Source organism: Schistocerca cancellata, chromosome 1, assembly GCF_023864275.1.
Source record: "Schistocerca cancellata isolate TAMUIC-IGC-003103 chromosome 1, iqSchCanc2.1, whole genome shotgun sequence".
NCBI lineage: Eukaryota > Metazoa > Arthropoda > Insecta > Orthoptera > Acrididae > Schistocerca > Schistocerca cancellata.
The window spans coordinates 63,733,700-63,757,532 of NC_064626.1; the positions used below are offsets into that span (position 1 = coordinate 63,733,700).

General features: G+C 41.9%; 1 protein-coding gene across 2 annotated transcripts in view; it reads right to left on the reverse strand.

The window, feature by feature from the left end:
* LOC126164949 (anaphase-promoting complex subunit 1) overlaps positions 1 to 23,833 on the reverse strand; it is a 361,025-nt gene that overhangs the window by 60,122 nt on the left and 277,070 nt on the right. For both annotated transcript variants that reach the window (XM_049920281.1, XM_049920280.1), the window contains exons 28-29: positions 16,313 to 16,508; positions 16,003 to 16,070 (exon numbers count right to left, since the gene is read on the reverse strand). In XM_049920281.1, coding sequence (XP_049776238.1) covers positions 16,003 to 16,070; positions 16,313 to 16,508 — 264 coding nt within the window. The remainder of the gene's footprint in view (positions 1 to 16,002; positions 16,071 to 16,312; positions 16,509 to 23,833) is intronic.

A 23,833-nucleotide genomic window follows, 5' to 3' on the forward strand; every position in this document is an offset into this window, starting at 1 on the left:
AGTGTTGGACCTGCACAGATGTCTTGCAGTTTATCCAAAAGATATTCTATGAGGGGCAACGGGTAATAATCTTTCACTGTGATCTTATTTAATTTTCTGTAGTTCATACAGACATGATAATCACCATTTTTCTTTTTCACAACTACAACCTGGCTAGCATATTCAGATGAACTTGATTCTCAACAATTTCCTTCTCTCTTTCCTTTTCTCCTGGTGACAAGCTTCTGTGTCTACTATCAGCTGTTGTTCTCTCACAATAATCTTCATTCTGACATCAGTGGAATTCATCTTTGTTACGGTGTAATTTTTCACTAAATCTTTGAGGTATTTCTTCGTTTCATAACTAAAAGAGCTTTCAGTATCTCATTCTGGTTTGTCTACTACATGGATACACTTAAGATGATCTTCCCCTACTGGTTTCCTAATAGTAACTCTGCCCTTGTTTATTAAAATTTCAGTTTGCTCTAGGAAATTGTTTCCAACGACCATTTCTAAATTCATTGCACCTCTAGAAACCACATAAATATCTGTTTCAATTTTCACATCATAAACCTCAATAATGTGTGTGAAATAACCTTATGGAGAGATGAATTTTTTCCTAAATCCTGCAAGACTACATCTGTTTTTTGCAAACTTGGAGCATCCACTATCTAATAAACATTCTGTCATTACAAATTAAGCTGAATGGCACATCCAGTTAGCACCTTCACCTCTGTTACTTATTGGTACATGCTCTTCTTAACAGTGTTTGCATTCACAATTATCTCGATTAGTCTTCTCCTTTGTGCATTCAGATGAGATATGGCCAAACTCATTGCAATTGAAGCAACTCTTTCCCTTGAGCTTGTTGTTGCAATTACCTGACTTGCAACCATTTGCACCACAACTGAAACACTTTGCTTGGATCAAAAGCTACACTTTTAATATTTCTACTGCTTGAGTCTTTAGCATCTTCCTTACTGGAGTTTAAATTTTCATTGATGTAACTTTTGTTATCTCTTTTTGGCAATAATTTCACAGCTCTTTTGTAATGCTTCATTTCTTCCTTAAACTCTTCCATACTCCTAGCACTATAGAGTAGAAGTTTTGGGCCTGGGTTGTCTTCTACTCCATCAATCACATACTGAAATAGCGATTTATTATCAATACCACCACAGCTGGCAGTTTCCTTTATTATGAGAAAATATTCTTGAAGAGACTCTTCCTGTTTCTTCATTCATCAAGACAGCAAATGGTGGACCTTCACAGCACTTCTTTTCATATCAAATTTGTTCTGGTGTTATCACAAGCACCGGAACGAAGATGCGGAACACAAGAGGAGAGAAGAAGATGAGGAAACAAGTGGCCAATGGCACGCAGAATTGGACCGTGCTGAGCCAAGAGCAACATCTAGCAGAAAGGAATATAAGCGATGCTCCTGCTGGCCTTGGATACTCAGATTGCCACCAGATCGCAGACATTAGTTATCAGTGATGTGTGACAGATCATGGACGTTAGTTATCAGTGACGTTCGTAAATCTCCAAAGTTAACTACTGTCAATTTGCTTTCTAGAAAATAAAACTACTAATGTTATTTGTTTGAACTGTTGTATAGCATTCTGAGAGCACTGCATCCCTTAGGCACCCTATTAGTTGGGGAGTTGGGTTGTTTGAGGTAGGAGACCAAACAGTGAGGTCATCAGTCTCATCGGATTGGGGAAGGAAATCAGCCATGCCCTTTAAAAGGAACCATCCCGGCATCTGCCTGGAGTGATTTAGGGAAATCACAGAAAACTTAGATCATGATGGCCAGGCGTGGGATTGAACCGTCGTCCTTCCGAATGCGAATCCAATGTGCTACCCACTTCACCACCATTAGTGTCAAATGGGCAAGACACCACAACTGGTGATGAGTCATCAACTGAACTACATGCCAATGGCCACGCCCATATTTTTTGCAGGTGCCTTAATTCTCTCATCTTTATTTTGCAGGGGCACTCGCTTTGATTTAGCAGTATTTTGATGTTTTTGCTAATTAGTGTTTTCAGGTGGGCATTGCAGAACATTTCTTTGATTCTGTCATTAATTAGAATACATGCCTTGTATGTTTTTTGCATTTGTGTCTTCCAATATGAACCCCCCCCCCCCCCCCCCAAACTGTCACGCCCCCTGCTCAGGTGCTGCAGCTGCAAGTGTTAAATGCCTCACAGTTAATGCAGTTATTTCAGTTTTGGGTGAACCAGATCTCTACACAACTCAACACAGTGCAGCAGCTACTAGTCAATGCTGAGCGTCCAACAGAACAAGCACCGCCTACCACAACTGCTGTACCACCTTTTCGACAGTTTTGTGAACAGGAAGAGGAATGGCTCGAGTGGCGCTCATGGTTTGAGGTGCATGTCATCGCCCACAATGTACCAGGTACTGTGAAACATCCTTATCTAGTATCAATGGTAGGAAATGCAGTGTTCTGACTTATCCAGAAGTTACATCCTAATGCCACTCCGAGTGACTGTCATACGAACAAGTAATCACTTTGTTAACTAACTATTATGACCAATAAGTGAATGTGTAGCAGCTAGGTACCAATTATTCAATTGCAAAAAATGGTCAGAACAAACTTATCACAAATGGGCAACAGATTTGCAGGTATGACACGGAAATGCAAATTCAAATGTGCTTGCAGTTCTTTATATTCAGGTGTAATGTTGTGTGATGCAATCGTGTACAGTGTGCCCGATGTCAAAATTAGAGAACAAATTTTGAAACAGCCCGACCCATCATTTCAGCAGGTAATGCAAATACTAGATCAGTATGGTTCCAGTGCCTTGTCGGCTCACACGTATGAGTAGCCAGCTATTTGTCAGATGGCATCCCTTAGTTGTGATCACCCCATTCCACACCAGTGGCTTGCAGTTGCCAAGCCAAGTAAACAACCTTAACGCCGTGTACACAGTTCACTACATAGGCAGATACATGGGCAAACAGAATTAAGTCTTGCCCTCATTGTTAAACACAGCATAAACACCAAGACTGTTCCTTCTGACAAGCTCAGTGTTACACCTGTGGTAGGAAAGGCCATATGCAATCCATATGTTTGTAGCAGAACAAACATAAGAATTCAGTCCGCTCACAGAACTCTCGTCACAAGACCCATGTCATTAATGCCGTATATCACCAGCTGCGACATAGTTGTATGCGTATTCTATACAGGGTAGAAAAGGGTCACGTTCTCGACTTGTTGGAGGAGTTGGAGATTTACAAGGCCAAAAAGCATGAGCCCACAAGGGTACTTAATGGACAAAGCATTGATAACATACTACAATAACCATTTAATGCCTCGTATGATTACACGTAGCCTTCCTTGATGATTTATGTTGAGAACAGTACGCATTTGCCTTACTTCCATACATTTGTTGCTCTAATCCTGTAACTGATTAGATCCTACCTATTCACGGATTGTATGGAAAGACTATATAATTCTATTTATTGACTATTAATATGTTGTATAAATGTTTTCTGTGGGAGACATATCACGATGTATGAAAAGCCCTCTGGTGGTTAAGTTCTTACAATCGTCCCATGCCTACGTAAGGTCTTAGCGGCTGAGCCAACAGAGAGCACTGATCATTGATCTACCTTTTCTTCAGTTATTTTGTCATATAGACGTTTTATCTTTCATAGGTAATTTATACATTGCTACAGGCAATGTGTTACATACGTTTTATTTTTGACCGTAAATTCACCATAAAAGTGTCAGACCTATTATCTTTATATATTTCCTTTTAGTAATTTTATAGGGGTAACTGTATTCATCTTTTACTTTATCACAATTGGTTTCTATAATGATTATCAAAATTTAATAGTCTGCTATATGTATTTTACCTAATGAGTTTTTATCAGATTATGGTTCTTACATAAATGAAGAATACATCTAAGCCCACACCTATATAGGATGTAGGCAAACAGATTTCTGGTAGCTACTGCACTTCAGTAGGTTTTATAAAATTACACCAGTTGCAAAATGACTGTGTGGACGATGTGGCCTATTTTACACCATATTTTAGAACTATGTGACGATGCTGTGCTGAGTATATTTATACATTTTGATGATGCCATTACAGCCTTATCACATTAGAACATGGTGTAGAACAGGTACGCTGTACCTTATTTTATCTGTACATTTCCCAGGTTGTATGATAGTATACTGTGATATGAAATGCTGTATTGTGTTGAAAGACAGACTGCCCACTAGGTGTATATACTTTTTTATATTGTAGATCTGAAGATGGTCATTACTGAGTGAAAGCAGTCATCATCAAAGGAATTTATATTGTGGTCAAAGACTCAAATAAAAAATAAAAATAAAAAAATAAAAGAATGCAGTGTATTCCAAGTCTGCAACTAGCAAGCATCCAGTTTCATTAGTCATACGTCAGTCAAACAAACTTTTTGTTCATTCACTTATTTGTAGGAAACATGGAAAATTCCAGTTGGACGCGGGTGCCTCTGTCACACATATGCCTGTCTAAAAATAGCACGTAACTAATGGCTTATAATGGACACGACATTCCCGTTCTCAGAACATGTACTTTGCCTGCCATGTATCACTTGCATATGCGAACAGTGACTTTTACAGTGCTGCAATCACACAAGCGTGAGAACATATTTGGTCTTGATTCTTTTGATTTGATTGGCTTTAACATTCAGGACAATGTGCTGTCAGTGTCTGCATTCAATGCGGAAGACAGTGTAAAATCTAAAAAAATTCCTGGAACTCTTTTCTGAAGGTTTGGGCGAAGTTAAAAATTTTGTTTCACATATTACTCTGAAAGACAATGCTCAGTCAAAATTTTTCCCAGCCAGAACTGTTCCCATTGCATTACAGGACAAAGTCACGTCTGAAGTTAAAGATTGCAAGATAATGGAGTTATTGCGCCAATATCAGCTAGTCAATGGGCAAGTCCACTGGTTTTGCTCCCCAAACCTTCAGGTTGCATTTGCCTCTGTGTTGGCTTTATGTCTACATTCAACCCAGAAACAGTCATTGATACTTATCCATTGTCACACCCAGAGTGTCTCATGGACAAATTAGGCGCTGCATGCTACTTTTCAAAAATTGATTTGTGAGACACGTATCTTCAAATACCGCTCGATAAAGAATCTCAATAAATGTGTGTAGTAAATACTCATTTGGGCTTGTTTAAATATTTGTGTTTGCCTTTTGGCATTGCTTCTGCACCCACCATTTTCCAAAGGTATTTGGAATAGCTGACTGCACAAGTGCCAAACTGTTCAAACTATTCAGACAATACTGTCGTCATAGGTCATACACCTGAAGAACATATTGCAAATTTACTTGCTTTGTTTCTTGTGTTATCTGATGCAGGACTAAAGTATAGACTGAACAAGTGTGATTTTTTTAAACCTGAATTGCAGTGTCTTGGTCATGTCATAAACAGTCAAGGTGTACATCCTCTCCAGTCGCATTTGTTAGACATATATAACCTGCCAGTTCCTCGCAATGTCACAGAATTGCAGTCAGTATTAGGGAAAATGAATTATTATATTCAGTTCATACCAAATGCTGCACAAATCGCAGCTCCGTTGCATCACTTGCATCGCAAGAATGTACCCTTTGTTTGGACGGATGAGTGCCAAGTAGCTTTACACAAACTTAAAGATGCATTGCTCAGTGATCGATGCTTAGTTGACTTTGATCCTGAAAAACCAGTTGTATTGCAAGTTGACGCTTCCTCTTACAGAATTGGTGCAGAGTTTTCGCACAGATTTGGTGATAAAGACAGACCTATTGCTTTTGCATCAAAAGTGTTGTCCAAAGCTCAGTGTAACTGTTCACAAATTGAAAAAGAGGTTTTGGCTAATGTGTATGGCGTCAACAAATTTCACCACTATTTGTATGGCAGAAAATTCTACTTAGTAACGGATCACAAGCCTTTGCAGTCCTTGTTTCACCTGACTAAACCAGTTCCTGTACGAACTGCACAAAAATTGCAAAGATGGGCTTTGTTGTTGTCTCAATACCAGTACGAGATTGTGTACTGACTGCCAGCTCAACATGGTAATGCAAATGCGCTTTCATGCCTTCCGAATGGCCCTGATACAGACTTTGACACTTCTACTGCATCTTGTTGTCACATCAATGCTCAGGGTTCTGAGCTGCTTCAGTCTTTTCCACTGAACTATAAGAAAATTGCACATGCGATGGTAGCTGATCCTGATTTGAACATTCTGCTCAACTACATTCGTTCATCTTGGCCTCATTCCTTGAATAGCATAAAGAAGTGCACTGATTCTTTGCACGTTGGCATAGCCTTGCTGTACAGAAAGGAGTGATTGTTCAGAATGACTGTGGACAGTCATGTGTATTTATCCCTAAAGCTTTGTAAAAAGAAGTGTTGCAGTTACTTCACCAAGGACACTGGGGGATTGTTCGTACGAAACAGTTAGCATGTTGACACTGTACTTGGCAGGGCATGTATGTCCAAATAGAAGAGATGGTATCACAGTACCATGCATGTGGGGAACATCTGTCTGCACTGCCACAAAAATTCTCTGCTTGGCCAAAGTCGCATACGCCATGGCAACGTGTGCACATAGACTTTAAGGGACCTTTTTGGAACACTTGCTGGCTAGTTGTGGTTAACTCATATAACATGTCTCCTTTTGCTGTGCCCATGAACTCAACAATGTCACATAGCACAGTTCAGGTGTTTTCATTGATTTTTTGCCTAGAAGGTTTATGTGAAGTACTAGTGTCAGACAATGGATCTCAGTTCACCTCAAATGAATCTGAAACATTCTGTGAATGCAGTGTCATAGGCATACAGCATCTAACTAGTGCACCGTTCCACCCACAATCAAACGCCGAAGCAGAACATTTTGTCAGAACATTCAAGCAGCAGATGACCAAACTTGGATCTGCACACACCAGGGATCAAGCCTTGCAACTGTTTCTCACCTCATATCATTCGCACCCACGAGATGGACCATCACCAGCGGAATTGCTTCATGGCCGCCACCATCACACACTGCTCCACCCTCCTCATCATCCAGTGCTGAAGGAAGGCCGCACATATCGCTTTGCGCCACATGATATTGTCTTTTACAGGGTTTTTAGTGGCAGCAGATGGTGGTCGCAAGAGGAGATCATCCGTTGACTTAGCACTTGCATGTATCTTGTTTCAGGTCCAGATGGCTTGCAGCGCCTCCATCAAAATCAACTTTGCCTCTGTCATGTACACAATGATCTTTCAGTATCTCTTCCCACAGATTTACGGGTCCAAAGGACAGCGTGGCCACAGCAGCCGCCAGAGGGTATCTTCACAGCACCGCGGGATGACCCCATGGAGATGGGAGATGGAGCCTTTGCCTCCTCCACCTCCTCTCGTCCTATCCTCTCATCCTACCCATGGAGCAGGACCCACCCACACTGCAGCAGCCGCTGCCTTCTTCACCTGGTTCATAGCAGCACGAGGTGGATGCGTACCCTTCTGGTCATTTTCCGGGGGACATTTCCACCAGAGCAAAGGACAGACGGTGGAGAACTGCCGGAAGCTGGTTGTCTCCTGCAGCCACAGCTTCCAGTACATCAGAGTGTCCTCACTCCTGCATCTCCTACCATGGTCACACACCATACTCCATACATGATGATGGTCCATTGCTCGGGGGAGGAGGGGGAATGTTCTGGCGTAAACACAAGTGCTGGAATGAAGATGTGGAATGCAAGAGCAGAGAAGGTGGTGAGGAAACGGTGGCCAATGGTGCACGGAATTGGACCACGCCACGCCTCGAGCAACACCTAGAAGAAGGGAATATAAGTGACACTCCTGCTAGCCCCGGCTGCTCAGATTGGCACCAGATCTTGGACATTAGTTATCAGTGATGTGTGACAACTTGACTGTACAGTTCACATATCAAGGACTCCAATTATATTGCAAGTATCCCCTCGTTTGTGACTACTATTTGTAAATCTCCAAAGTTAGTACTGTCAATTTGCTTTCTAGAAATAAAACTGCTAATGTTATTTGTTTGAATTGTTGTACAGCATTCCGAGAACGCCGCATTCCTTAGGCACCATATTAGCAACGAGTCGACAAGACCCAACAAAATTCATCATGCAAAGCTACCTTCAGTGCAACCCATGATATAAGATCCTTCTCACCCTGAATAAAAAGTCTAGCGAAACCTTCAAGTTATTCTGTAGTGAAAACAAGCATTTGCAGTTCACTCCAACCCATCAGAAACACCGTTTCCTTGAAGTCCATGATCAACTTTTGAACTGAATATCCATCAGCACTGTTAAACGACTTAAGAGCATCTTCGATATCATGAAATGACAGAGAAAGTTTACATTTATCTTTTGAATGTGGTAAGAATTGTGTTTTGCTTTTATCATCTGTTTCCAAATTGGAATCTTTTTCCATCTTCTTTTCAAGTAGACTCAATCTTTTTTCGCTATGATTTGGATTGCATCCTTTTCATCATCTGCACCATCATCCTCTTCACATTCGAAGTTAATGACAACTTTTACTGCAAGTTTGTCAATGATGGATAAATAATAACAAATCTTGGTAGTCATTTCATTTTTCATCCCACTATCTACACATAATACATTGCAGATTGATCTTTTTAGGTCTAATTCCGAAAATGATGCTTCAATAAATGACTTCTTAGCTCCAAGTTCACCATACAGTGATTGAAAAGTAAAAGCAGAAAATTCTCTCAAGTGTTTCCAATTCATTCTGTCATATGAAACTGTTCCGAAAGTTAACTTGTGTAGAGATTTGATGGTTTTTACTCATGTAGAGTTTATATTATTATCTACTTTTAAGATTTCAGCTAACACTGCCATTTCTAGAGTATTTTCTTTTTATGTTACTCTCTATTTCTCCTTTCGTTGTGTTTAAAATCTTTCCTTGCATCGCTCTGCTACTGCTAATCATTTTTATAATATTAATCCTCATAACAGATCCAAAATCACCACAATTTCATGTCACTACATCATTGTAGGCGAAAAAGCACTCAGAAAGTTTCATCATAAACATTGTAGATTAGGCAGCAAAACTGTGTCATCACTCGATCAATTGATCCCAGCAAGGCCTAAAAATTTATAGTAAAAATGTTTGTGATTATGATGACGAACTATTTATTAATTTTCTAGTTAAAACTTTAGTACTAACTGTTAAAAGAATTTAAGTCACCAAATGCACATTTTTTTCATGAATATTGTTTCTCCATAAACACACAAAACTACTGTGCAATATTTAGTTTCTCTGGCATGTCACCAGTCTCGGCAGCTGGGAAACCCTTAAACCCTCCATCCAAATTCCATAATATCGCGTTGTCTGTTCTGTGTTTACATGAGCTTTGCAACTTTCACTGGAGGTAAATATCTATTATAGCTTCATTAAAGCTGAAGAGTATGGATATCCAGAATGAAATTTTCACTCTGCAGAGACTCAAGGATGAGTTATGAGTTGTGCTTGTGCAGTTCAATCAGCAGAGCACTTGGCCATGAAAGACAAAGGTGCTGAGTTTGAGTCTCAGTCCAGCACACAGTTTTAATCTGCAGGGAGTTCCAAGTATGGAGATGTTAGCAAAAACTGTCAGTGTTACTGCAGCTCCCCAAAGTTAGTTGAAGAGCGGTATTTAACACTGATTCAATGCACAGTTTTGTGGTTCTGCATTATGATTAAGTTGCACAACATTAATTTCTTTGAAGAGACTGAATTTCTTGCATTTCTGGGTGTATGAGAGAGATGGAAGTCAGTTCTGAGGATACAATTCAAAATAACTAAAATTTCCCTAAGCATGCGAAGTACTATGCACATTTGATCCACAAAAAGCAAGCACTTGTAGCACTTATTTCAATAAGATTATGCTGTTGTTTTTGAACCCTTGTTTTGTGAGCTTAAAACTATCCCTCCGCAAAATCAACACAAAAAAGTGTGATCTGTTGCACTAATACTGTAGCAGACAGAGATCAAAACAAATAGTGTCAGGTTCATCAAGCCAATCACTAATGAAAACAAGACACTCGAAATAATTAAAAAATGCTGCACAATAATAATAATAATAATAATAATAATGCAACTACAACTGTGTTGATAAACAGGTAACACATCAATAACATTAAGAATTGTTTGATAAATCGGTATAACTGAAATTGCAAAGGATCTGCATGAAAATTCCAAGAAGAGATGTGAGAGAAAACTGAATCCAGGAAATGTTCATCTAACCATTTTCTAATTAATTAAGACAAAAACAGAACATTTATGAAAATAATACATTAATTATATGCACAGTAAACAACATAATTAACTCGGTACATAAAATAACACTATTAAAAAAACATGAATTTCAAATCATTTCATGTAGTGTAGATAATACAGTTAGCAGATGCTGTAACTTGCACTTTCGTACGACTACTTTACATTCAATAACACACACACACACACACACACACACACACACACACACACACACACACACACAGAGAGAGAGAGAGAGAGAGAGAGAGAGAGAGAGAGAGAATAATATTACTAGACCAGAACTATGCAGCCCTTGTACAGCAAAATCGATAATCACATAAAGTAAAAGCACTATAACACAAAAAAGACTGCTTTCATATTAAATTAATTTCAGTTGAGAGCATGAGAAAAACATGACAACTTATGGCACAGCCACCTATTAATAAATACAGTCACCATACAGGATCACTGCCACTGACTCTATGTACACCAATTCACATAAAGAGGTTTCCATCTAAGAGAGCTTCCAAATTTCCCTTAAGAAGATTTAAAACAGTAAATGAAGACTACGAGATATCAACAAATAATGCAAAGACTCAAACAGAAGTAAACTCTCTTCAAATGAAAATCAGACATAAACACTTTACATAACGGAACACTTCCCCCACCCCCTGAAAAACTGATGAAATAAATGTAAAGAAAAACATACGCTTATCGTACTTCGGAGAGGTTCTGAGAAAGTCACATGTAAAGACTGATGGACGAAAGTATCCTGTGAATACTGGTCTTCTTTCAATAGCAGACACATGTTGAGCTAGACGACTGCTCTAGAGAAAATATGCTTTCAAAGCATACTATTTTGATACCCATACACACACAGTATACAAAATGCATGCCATAGGAAAGAGCCAAACCGTCATTCGTAATACAGTTAACGGTTTTGGTGACTCCTTCCATCGCCTCCATCTGTTGCAGCAGAGGGTGGGCTGCATAGACCAGAAACCAGTCCCCCGACACTCTCGCTGGAAACTTCTGCCAGAGGGAGAACTTAGACGGCCAAGCTTTCTGGATAGGAGGCGCAGCAAACCATCACACGATGAGTCTCTCGTTACACTCCAACGACGAAACACCCCCCGCTCTGTTCTCTGAATGTTGGCCGTGCAACACCACGTGGTTCGCAATGTCATCTGCCGCATTTCGCCGGAGTATGTGTGAACCACAGGATTCTTATCCCGTGCCCAGTTCTGTGTTCCACACCAGTGCACCAGGGTCAGATGGCACACTCACTCCCCTGTGGTTGCCTTTTGCCCTACACAACACCGGTTCACGCACATTCACCTCGAGATTGCCGGTCCGCTACCCTCCTCCATTGGATATCGACATCTGCTGACAATTACTGACAGATTTACTCACTGGATGGAGACCACACCTATCCTAGACATTTTGGCCAAAACTTTGGCTGCAGCCTTTGTTCAGACCTGGATGTCCCGCTTCAGTTGCCCACATCACTACAGACCGCGGGTGCCAGTTCACCTCTGCCCTCTTCTGATCTCAGATAGCCATTGTGGCTCCAATTTCCATCATACCACCAGCTCCACCCTGCAGCTAACAGCATGGTGGAGCAGTTCCACTGCACACTTAAAACTGCCCTCACATGTTATTCTTCTGAATGGTCCTCTGCCCTAACCCTGGAACTTCTAGGTCTGCAGATCACACAAAACCAACTTGGGAACTTCTGCTGCTGAGCTGGTATATGGACAGCCACCTGCCATTACTGGCGGATTTTTGGAAGTGACCCCACTCCCTCCTGACAGCATTCCACATTTCGTGCAGCAGTTCCAAGGCTACGTGGCCCAACTATGAACACCACCTCCACAACATCATAGTGAGCATCATACCTTCATCCACCACGACCTCACAGCATGCACACGTCACGCTTCAGGTTGATGCTTACCAACTGCCGCTCCACTCGCAGTATTCAGGTCCACTCCACTCCTTGGGAACGAAACGTTCTCCATTCATCTGATTGCGGTCACAACATCCATCTCCACAGACAGGCCCAAGCCGGCGTAAGTCGTAGAGGGCCCTCCAGCCAATCAGCACAGCACCATCGAGGTGGAGTCACCCCACTTACCACCAGATCCAGCGACAATACCGTCGACACCGTACTCGATAAAACACACGCCAACACCTTCTGCTGTCCCCGATGTACCACCGTCGACACCGCCCCGTGATGGCATGTCCGAACCACCAGCTGACGCTGTCTCTGGTCCACCACTAACCTAATACATGAGTAACACCCCTCTGTACCTGGGACCACGATGTCATCAGCGCACTACCCTTTCCGCAGCCTCCAGCCAACATCAGCAGCACCCTGGCCCAAATGTGCCCACCACTCTCAACAGAGTGTCGTCACCATCGCATCGCCACTAGCATCTGCACCATTGGAGCAGCGATGCTACTTCACACGCTACCAGCGCCATGTGTAGGAGCTGCCCATGCCCATCTTCTCATCGGAAACCACAGCATGAACACGAGCACAGCAGCACCAACTCATGCATGCCCCCCAGCAAGCACTGTCAGTCAGCTTCAAGCACCCCTCTGTGTGGTTGACACCTCTGTTTTTCTCTCGAAAGGGGCGGAGGGGGGGGGGGGGGGGGGGGGGGGGGGAACTGTGTAGCGACTCCTTCCATTGCCTCCATCTGTAGCAGAGGAGAAGGGGCTGTGTAGACCAGAAACCAGCCCCCCAACACTCTCGCTGGTCAGTTTTGCCGGAGGGAGAATTTAGGCAGCCACACTTTCCAGATACAAGGCACACGGAACTATTACTCGAGCAGTCTCTTGTTCCGCTCCGATGAGGCAACAACCCCTGCCGTGCTCTCAGCAGCTCACTCGTGCCGTGCAACACCACGTGGCTCACATCTTCGCCTGCCACATTTTGCCGGGGTGTGCACGAACCGCACTCAGTGTCAGTGTACTGTTGCAGTTCATTTAACAAGATGAGTACTACCGAATTAAAGCGTGATGCGGACACCTGGTTCATCCTCCCAGTATCAGCAATTGGAGTATGGCATGCAGAGTAGCACAAAAAGTGCAGTGAAGTGCAGTTCGTGCCAGGAAACCAGACAGATTTAGTTCCATTCCATCCAGCCATTTTAGTGCCCCTTTGTCGCCAAGCATACTATTGAAGTAGGTTTTCCTGTGCCACCAGACGACGTCAAACAAATGCTGTAAGCCAGTCATGGTCCACCCAACCCAGAGTCTCCACCCTGAGCGAGTACCCTCCTTGATTAAGAGGTATTAGCTCATTGAATTTTACTGTAGTTGTCAGCTTATAGGTTAGTATGTTAGAACCATCCCACACATATCTTCCAGCACACCCCAGCATTTATTGTCACTTTTCTTAACTAGCACACCACTTTTAGGCACATATTCCCCTTGGGAGTATAGAAGGGAAAATAAATTATTCCTGCAAGGGAAAAAAAAAGATTTGCTAGAAGAAATTGAAATTTACCTGCAATTATTCAAACAAGCGTATGACGTAAGAAAGCTGTAATTTGTCCTGCAGTTTTACAGACATATAGTCTAATCTCTTACTTGCAGTAGCATCATCTGCACTGGTATGTTAATAGTTTCTTAGGTTGACTGGATAAGTAAATACACTATGCTCTGCATGTTTAAACTGTATTTTTGCTGAAAATAGCCAACGTCTGAATAATTTATATATATTTGACATGATTCTGTTTACACTTCACCAAACTTTTATATTTGTCTTTTGTGGACTGTATTGTGGTGACCGATTGAGCAAGATGTGTAACAGAATATAGAAAATGCCACTAAATGAAGCAGACTGTTTAGTATACTGCTTTTGTTTGTTCATCCATCTAATTAACTATTTTATTGTATAAACTGGTTTATGTTTGTACAACATTAATGTAAGAACAAAAATTACCTGAAACTGAGAATTTGCCACAGCTATAACTGGGGCCAAAAGACTTGAAATGTGATGGTACATTTAAAAAAATGTTCCTGAAGGTAGCTTTCATACTCACTTCCTTCCATTTAATGATAATGACTGTGGGTTATATTGTTATATTGTTAATGTATATTTGTAAGACCTTAACTTGAAAATGTGTTTAGTTAGGGAGTTGTGGAATGCCAATTGCAAGTAAGATGTACACAGTGACACACGGGAGATGGACAGTTTTTAATGAAATAATACCCAGTCAACTTTAAAATTAATGCATGTTTACTTACACAAAATCAACGCTCATTATTTGCCATTTTAGTTAACAAAGTTATTTGTGAAAAACAATGTCACTAGGGTGATGTCCATTATTTCGAATACAGGACTCAAGTCTCTTCTCAAAATCCTCCATCACACGGACTAAAATCTCTGCGGGGGTGGCAGCAATTTCTTGAATGATTGCATTCGTCAACTCATCCAAATTTCGTGGTTTGTGGTTGTAGACACAGTTCTTAAGGTACCCCACAGAAAAAAGTCACATACTGACAAGTTGGGAGACCTGGATGCCAAGGAACATTGCCAAAACGTGGGATAATACGGCCAGGATACATGTGTCTAAGAAATTTCATTAAAATGTTTGCGGTGTGCAATGTTGCCCCATCCTGTTGGAACCAAATGCGTTTTAAAGGGATTCGTCGTCTTCTTAGTTACAGTTTCAAAAATGTTTCAAGCATATGAATGTAGCAAACCGAATTAAAAGTTAACTGTGGCCCCATTCTCTTCAAAATAATAAAGTCCAATAATGCCAACAGAGCCAAGAGCACACCAGACTGTTACTTTTTCTGAGTGTAGAGGACACTGGTGGATAAGGTGTGAATGCTCTGGAGCCCAGTAATGTAGGTTTTGCTTATTCACAGTCTCGTTTAAATGAAAATGAGTTTCATCGCTCATCAATGAAATTTCATTTTCATTCGATCCCAAAATAACTTGCATTCTGTAAGCGAAGTCTTCTAATACAGCAAAATCAGTTTCCTTAAGTTGTTGGACAATGAGCATTTTGTAGGGATAGAATTTTAAGTCTTTATGCAAAATTCGTCTAACCGATTCACGATTAATTCGTAACTCACTAGCATGACGCCTAGCTGACCGTCCTGGGCTTTTGACTGCCACTTGCCTTACCCTTTCAACATTTTCTGGTGTTGTTACTCTGTGTCTCGGGCCATAATGCTTCTTATCCAGTATGTTTCCAGTTGATCTGAAGTTTTCCACCCATCTCAGGATTGTGTTACGGCTCGGAACAGCTTCATGTCGACCGACATTAAACTGCGCACGAAACAATCGCTGCATAGCAATAATAGACTCACCACTTTTCACTGAACTGTCATAGACAAACACTCGACGTTGCAAGTCCCACTGCTCCATAGTAACTGAGTAAATTAAATGGCGTCTTGTGTGGATCAGAACTATCCCCACCACAACCACCTCCCACCACCGCGCCCTCAGTACTACACAGTTCAAAACCGTCCGTCTCCCGTGTGTCACCCTGTACTACACTGCATGACTTTTGCACCTTTTTCCGTGTAATAAATGCAACACTATGGTTATTTACAGTTATTTTGCACTAAGAATGTATTCTTTAAGGAGCTTAGAATAAACCTGGTTAACAGCCCAAAAAGCAAGACATTTTGATACATTTAAGTTATATAGTGTGGTAGAAGGGGTAGGGGAAAATTAATTACACAACTGTATTTCAAGTCTATTATACAATAAACAAATATCTACCTTAAATTATCCCAGTTCTTGTCCCTATGAAAAGTCACAGACCAATAGCGATCATCCTCCACTCGGACCTATAACAAGAGGACATCTTAAGTTAATAATTCTTACCCAAAATCCAGTGCAACAGAAAACATAACATTAACTTCCTTTTTCATTTTTTGTTCTGGTTAGAGGTCCTTAGTAAGGTCTCTCAAATCATCAATCTTGCTATTCTACAAGTACATCTAACCTAATTTCTACTATACAAGGCAGTCAGATTTGAAATGTTCTCTATTGCTAACAAACTGAAAATAAAAATATTTTTCCCACATACCTCTTTCAATAAACTTAGTTCTGGTAACATACACGGTGCTCTTAATCGAACACTTTGCCCTTGGTAGTGGATGGTGTCCAGGTAAACAACATTCACATGTGCATAGCACAAGGTGCCTTGGTCAATATCTCGAGGCATCAGCAACCGTGGTTCTACAGCCAGTACATATAAATGACGAAATGCTTGTAAATGGTACCTGTAAAAACCAACGTTATATTTAGCACACAATTTATTTCGCATGATATTTCACAGAGCCCATGTAATTTCGGCTTATTGCTTTCACATGAATTGCAAAATATTTCAAAATTCCTTAAATGAACCACAAATGTAACTCAATTCTAAAAATAATTAGTTCTATTTTCTTTAATCCTACTGTATACCTCATTTTTATGTAACCAGCTTCATAAAACATAGAAAGTAGCTGAAGTTATGCAAGATAAGAATCAAATCATATCTTTTTAACAGGAAAAGAATGTTGATAGGAATAACTCTAATTATCAGTTACCATTTGTTTCAGAAATAATTATGCACGTAGGACCCCAATATTCCATCTTTGATTCCTTGCTTCTGCTTGTGTATGTTTCATCATTCACATTACGAGACACTAAGTTTTTTTTTTTTTTCCTTTGCAGGTAACATAAATGCTGTGAAAAACAGCAAATTAAATACATACTCAATTTACTGTATTGACTTACATGCAACTCGGAACCAGTAAGAGAGAACGTGATGAAAAGTGGAACATCGAAGGAGTTGTTTCAGATGAACAAGAACATGAGCATTAAAACCATGTCAGGGCCTCAAGTAGAGATAGGACCCAAATTCTTATGACAGAAAAGTTACAACAGTAAAGAACACTGTTCAAGAATCTGTAGCTCTTAGAGTGAAAGAATTAGGTGATACAGATTGTTTACTGCTACGTGGTTCTGTAATTGTAAGAAAAGAAGGATAAGTTAGGCTTCAAGAACAAAAAGGAAGAGAGTTAGAAAGAAGTTTGAGGTAGAAGGAAGGAGGCCTCATGCCTACAAGATGTATTAAGTTTGGTGGTGGTTTGATAGGTGTATCTGCAATGTTGCTAGATATACTTATGAAAGTCATGGGTACAACAAGATAGAGTGCTCATAGCTATTTGTTTCATCAGTTAGTTTTGTATACTTATAATGCCCCCCCCCCCCCCCCTACGCCCCCCCCCCCTTCCTCCCATGAACCATGGACCTTGTCATTGGTGGGAAGGCTTGCATGCCTCAGCGGTGCACATAACCATACCATAGGTGCAACCACAAAGGAGGGGTATCTTTTTTGAAAGATTTCATGACTCCTTCAGCTGCCATTCTCTTTATTTATGTACTATTGTACAATTTCAGCCTTAGGCCAGTTTCAAGTATTTTATGGATGATTTTTTTAGAAGTAAAGTATGCCATGTATGCTGTTGCTCCTATGACTCCCATGTTATGCTCATAAAATAAATCCAAGATGTTTTACACTATTTTAGGAGCACATTATTTTCAGGTAGTTGTTGCAAAGCTGTGCTCAAAAGTAATGTGCTCCTAAAATACCATAAAATATCTCGGATTTCTTTTACGATCATAACATGGAGTCACACGAGCAATGACATACACGGTGTAATTTACTACTAAAAATCATCCATAAAATACGTGAAAATGGCCTAAGGCTGAAATTGTACAACAGTACCTGGAGGAAAAAAAAATGGCTCAAGGCATCACACTGAAAATTAAGGAAGGGTATCTGTTCACAGGGCAGACAAACGTATGGTTCCTGAAGAAGGGTAGCAGCCTTTTCAGTAGTTGCAGGGGCAGCAGTCTGTATGATTGACTGAACTGGCCTTGTAACATCAACCAAGACAGCTTTGCTGTGCTGGTACTGTGAACGGCTGAATGCAAGGGGAAACTACAGCCGTAATTTTTCCCAAGGACACGTGGCTCTACTGTAAGGTTAAATGATGATGGCAGCCTCCTGGGTAAAATATTCCAGAGGTAAAATAGTCCCCCATTCGAATCTCTGGGTGGGGACCACTCACAAGCAAAACTCGCCATTGCACCCTGTCAGATTTAGTGGTAAGAGGGCCCAGTGGACAGCCCCATCAAAAACTGAACAATGATCAAGCACGAAAACAGGAAGAATGTGTACTGAAGTGTGAACAATCGAAGGACAAGAATTGCAATATAGATCAGCAACAAAGAGCAGAGATGTCCTGGATAAGTGGTCACAGTATTAGACTCCCAAGTGGTCGCTGTATTCAAATTTGTGTCTGTGTCATGGTGTAATGTCCATTTGCAACAGCGAGGTGTAAGGTTCAGTCCTACAGTGACACTTGATTCTGCACAACTACTCTATTAGCAGCCAAAAAAGTGGCTTTCGAATGGGAACTGCAAATGCTTGATGACAAGACAACAAGTCAACCGAATCCTCCACTGGAAAACACGTCTTATGTGTCATACATGTCATTAGTCACAGTACATGTGTCATATGATAGGGATCTCTCATCAACGCACCTAATTTGTACACCCGCTAAATGGGTGAAATATGCTTCCTTGGATGGTTGGTTGGTTTGGGATATAAAGGGACCAAACTACGGGGTCATCAGTCCCTTTTTCCTGATGCAAACAAGGCTCAACGTAAAATAACACCAAATTTAATTTGTGGAGGTAAAAGGGGGTAAAAGGAATGGGGAACCACACTGATAGAGAAAACAAAAGAAAAGAAAAGAACAAAAAAAGGAGGGGAATGTACACCACAAGGGAAAGTAGAGGAAGGTATTGAAACCATGGAGCAAGATGGTCTGGGCTGGCTGACTACAAGAATAAAAGAGGATGAGACAGCCACTCTGAGACACATGAAAATGACCAGCAAAAAGACAAGGCGAGATGAACACACACAGGGAAAAGACAAACAATAAGGCAAACAAAATGCACAGAAATGATGACAGACAGAGTGAAATCAGAGGGAGGGTGGAGGCCTCAGAGAGAAGGCCAGATGCCCAACCTTATATGATACAAAAAAAAAACCCTCACGAATAAACGTACAACTAAATCTGCTATTGGGGCATCGTTGCCCAGTACCATAGGCAGGGTGCTGCGAAGGTTAAGAGTCCGCAGCAGAGCAGCTAAAATTGGGCAGTCCAATGAGATGTGGACGGCGCTCATAGGGGAGCTACAGAGACACTGAGGTCGGTCCTCACAATGGAGGAGGAGAGCATGTGTTAGCCACATATGGCCGATGCGGAGCTGGCAAAGGACAACAGATTCCCTATGAGTGACACGCATGCATGACTGCCACACATTTGTTGTCTCCTTGATAACATGGAATTTATTTGGTGTACTCACGGTGCGCCATTCAGTATCCCAGAACGTGTAAACTTTGCAGCGGAAGACCGATTGCGAATCTGTCTCTGGCAGGCCAAGCTCGGGGGTTGGTTTACTGGTAGCCTTTTTGGCCAGGTAATCAGCAGGTTCATTTCCTGTTATCTCACCATGTCCTGGGGTCCAGATGTAGGTCACCGAACATCCACTGTTCTCAAGGGCATAAAGAGACTCATGGATGGTCATTACCAAAGGATGTCCACGGAAGCAATGGTCAAGAGCTTGTAGGCTGCATGAGGAGTCACTACAGATGACGAAGGACTCACCGGCGCAGGAGCGGATATGCTCAAGGGCATGATAAATGGCTACCAACACTGCAGCGAAAACACTGCAACCATCTGACAAGGAGCGCTGTTCAGTATGTCCAACATGAGTGTGAGTGAAGCCAACAAGACTGTCTACCATTGATTCATTGGTGTAGGCTATTTCTGAGCCGGGGAAATCGATGAGAAGAGAGAGAAATTGCCAACAGAGGACGTCAGGTGGAATGGAGCCTTTTAGGTCTTGTGATAGGTCCAGGCCGAGGTATCGACCATGGAGGTGTGCGAAAGTAGACCCACAGGAAAGGTGGTAGGGGGAAAGCGTCAAGTTCATTAAGAAGTAATGGAACAAGGACGGCGAGTGGATTCCCAGTGCTGGCCCGCCATTTTGGGAGATGGATCACCATGTTAGGAAAGACTGAGCGAGGTGGCGCAGTGGTTAGCACACAGCTCAATCCCGCATACGGCCATCCTGATTTAGGTTTTCCATGATTTCCCTAAATCGCTCCAGCCAAATGCCGGGACGGTTCCTTTGAAATGGCATGGCCGACTTCCTTACGTGTCCATCCCCGATCCGATGAGACCGATGACCTTGCTGCCTGGTCTCCTCCCTCAAAACAACCCCACCAACCCCTACATGTTAGGAAAAATGAGATCGTAATTTGGATGCCGAGGTGAACTGCGAACGTGGGCAGTATAATTTGCAAGCAACGGTTGCTGCTGGAGCCACAATGAAGGAATGCCAGGTTTGAATTTTAAAATTTTCCTGGCGAATTGACTGTTCAAACAAATTTCGGGCTTGCAGCCGGTCGTCGTTCAATACTTCGCACGATATTTCAACTGGGCACCTGCCAGTCATCTTCAGGTGAGCCGTCGCGACGGCAGGTGCCCAGTTGAAATATCATGCGAAGTATTGAACGACGACCGGCTGCAAGCCCGAAATTTGTTTGAACAACGCTAGGTTGTTCATGGGGCTCGTTCGGAAGGCTCCGATTGTGAGCCAAACTCCACAGTGGTGGATAGGGTCCAGCACATGCAGTGCGGAGGGTGATGCTGAACCATACACCACACTTCCACAGTCAATATGGGATTGTACGAGGACTTTGTACAGCTGCAGCAGTGTAGGACAATCAGTACCCTGGTGTGGCTCAGGCATCGAATAATATTAAGGTGCTGCCAGCACTTGTCCTTAAGCTGACGAAGATGGGAAAGCCAAGTTAAGTGGGTATCGAATACCAGTCCAAAAAAGTGGCAAGTCTCCACTACATCTAGTAGTTGGTCAATGAGGTAAAATTTCTGGATGGGGATGGACAGTACAACGATGACAGAAGTGCATGACACAAGTTTTGGCAGCCGAAAACTGAAAGCCATGAGTGACAGCCCATGACTGCGCCTTCCATATAGCTCCCTGCAGCTGGCGTTCAGCCACAACAATAGAAGAGGAGCAGAAGGAAATACAAAAATCGTCAGCATGTTGCAGGGGAGAGACCGACGATCCTACTCCTAATGCAAGACCATTGACGGCAATTAAAGACAGGACAGAGCCCTGGGAGTCCCCATTCTCTTGTATAAGGGGTGCACTGTGGGATGCACCACTGCGAACTCTGAAAGTGAGGCGCAACAAAAACTTCTGTATAAAGATCAGGAGTGGGTCCCAGAGACCCCACTCATGCAGAATAGCGAGGATGTGGTGTCACCAAGTGGTATCATAGGCCTTCGTCAGGTCGAAAAAGAAGGCAATAAGATGTTGTTGCCGGGAAAAGGATGATCGAATGGCAGATTCCAGGTGCACCAAGTTGTCGATGGTGGAGCGTCCTTGGCTAAAACTGCCATGGGACGGAGCCAGAAGGCCCCGAGACTCATGGAGCCAACACAACCACCAGCCCGCCATATGTTCAAGTAGCTTGCACAGAACGTTGGTTAGGCTGATAGCACGATAGCTATCAACATCTAGTGGGGTTTTACCAGGCGTTAGCACTGGGACAATGATACTTTCCTGCCACTGCGACAGGAATTCGCCATCACTCCAGATGCAATTGACAACTGCAAGGAGGTGGCGCTGGGAATCTGCTGACAAATGCTTCAGCATTTGTGAATAGATGCAGTCTGGGCCAGGGGATGTGTCAGGAGAATCCACAAGAGCACTGAGAAATTCCCACACACTGCAGGGAGCATTACCGTATTTACTCGAATCTAAGCCGCACTTTTTTTCCGGTTTTTGTAATCCAAAAAACCGCCTGCGGCTTAGAATCGAGTGCAAAGCAAGCGGAAGTTCTGAAAAATGTTGGTAGGTGCCGCCACAACTAACTTCTGCCGTCGAATATATGTAGCGCTACACAGGCATGCTTTGCAGGCACAAAGATAAATACTGGCGCCAAAACCTCTGCGTCAGTAAATAAAATTAAAAAAAAAAAAAAAAAAAAATTGGAAGACGAGCATTTTTCTCCGCCCGAGTTTCGACCACAGCATTTTCATACATTATCCAACAAAGTAAATATAAATTCCGTATTGTTCATCTTCGAATTTCAATGTACTACGAAAATCCGACTGGTAATACTGGGATTTTTGTCAATATGGCCAACTCTACGTTCTGAATTTTTTCCTACCTGTGAGAAGAGATGGTTGCTAATAGGAACCTGATGAAATGTGAATCACATGCAGTATTCTCTTCACCACAAGAATAATACAAATATAAACATTTTGCCATGTATTCTTTCGTGTTTGCTTCTATCTCATTTAAATCCTGTCTGCCAAATAAACTACGAAACTAGAGTGAGACAACAGCAAACGCGGAAGAATATACGTATCGTGTCATGTTTATATTCGTATTACTCTTATGCCTAATAGTGATACAGTCAGAAATGAAGCATGGCAACTGACTAGATTTTTAAATCTAAGATGACTAATTTCTGTGCAGAATTTGATGTACTAAAGAAGCGGCCACAAAGATTTTCATACGGAGAAAAATTTTCGCCAAACTTTCGTTCAGAACATGTTATATCATACGCAGTCTATTATTTGGTTCTTGTTGATCATTATCAAAGAAAGCAGCAGTGTAAGTAACAACAAATAGCAGTCTCTTGCCATTGTTTCGCTAATGTGACGATTCCTCTCTTTTTTTTAATTGTAGGCGGCGGTAGCGCGCACAAAAGCAAGCCCTGCCGCGAGCAGCGACAGGCCGTAAACACGCACTATCAGAATCCGACAAACAATGCATGACACAGTATAGTAATGCATTTTCAGCTTAGAGTGACTGACGTAAACACCTATAACATTGAAAACGGCACTTATCAGATCAAAGCAAAATAAGCAATCGATTCAAACCAGACGAAGCACGTGAAAAAGGAAGGGTATCCGTATAAATACGGACGGAGCGCCTGACACATAGCAATGGCTACCTGGTAAAGCTTAACTGCTAAGCTTTCGACTCAAACCAAACTACTGTAGCTGTATCGTCATTCATTCGACCTAAATTGTGTCTCATATTACAATGGACCAACTTTGTTTCGATTTGGAGGTGCGGCCTAAAACTTTTCTCTCCCCTTGAATTTCGAGTCTCAAATTTCAGGTGCGGCTTAGATTTGGGAAATTTTTTTTCCCTTATTTCAAGTCTCATATTTCAGGTGCGGCTTAGATTCGAGTGCGGCTTAGATTCGAGTAAATACGGTATATAGCTCAGGGTGGTGTGGAGCAAAAGAGAGGTGTTGTTGTTTCACCCTCTGTTTGAGGAGACGAAAGGTGGGGTGATAATTTACAAACACAGAGATGCAAGCATAATGCTCAGCAAGATGCTCCTTAATTACATCTGGATTGGCAGATAGAGCTCCATTTGTGGAAATTCCAGGGACACCTACAGTGGTCCAATAGCCATAAAGTCAGCGGAG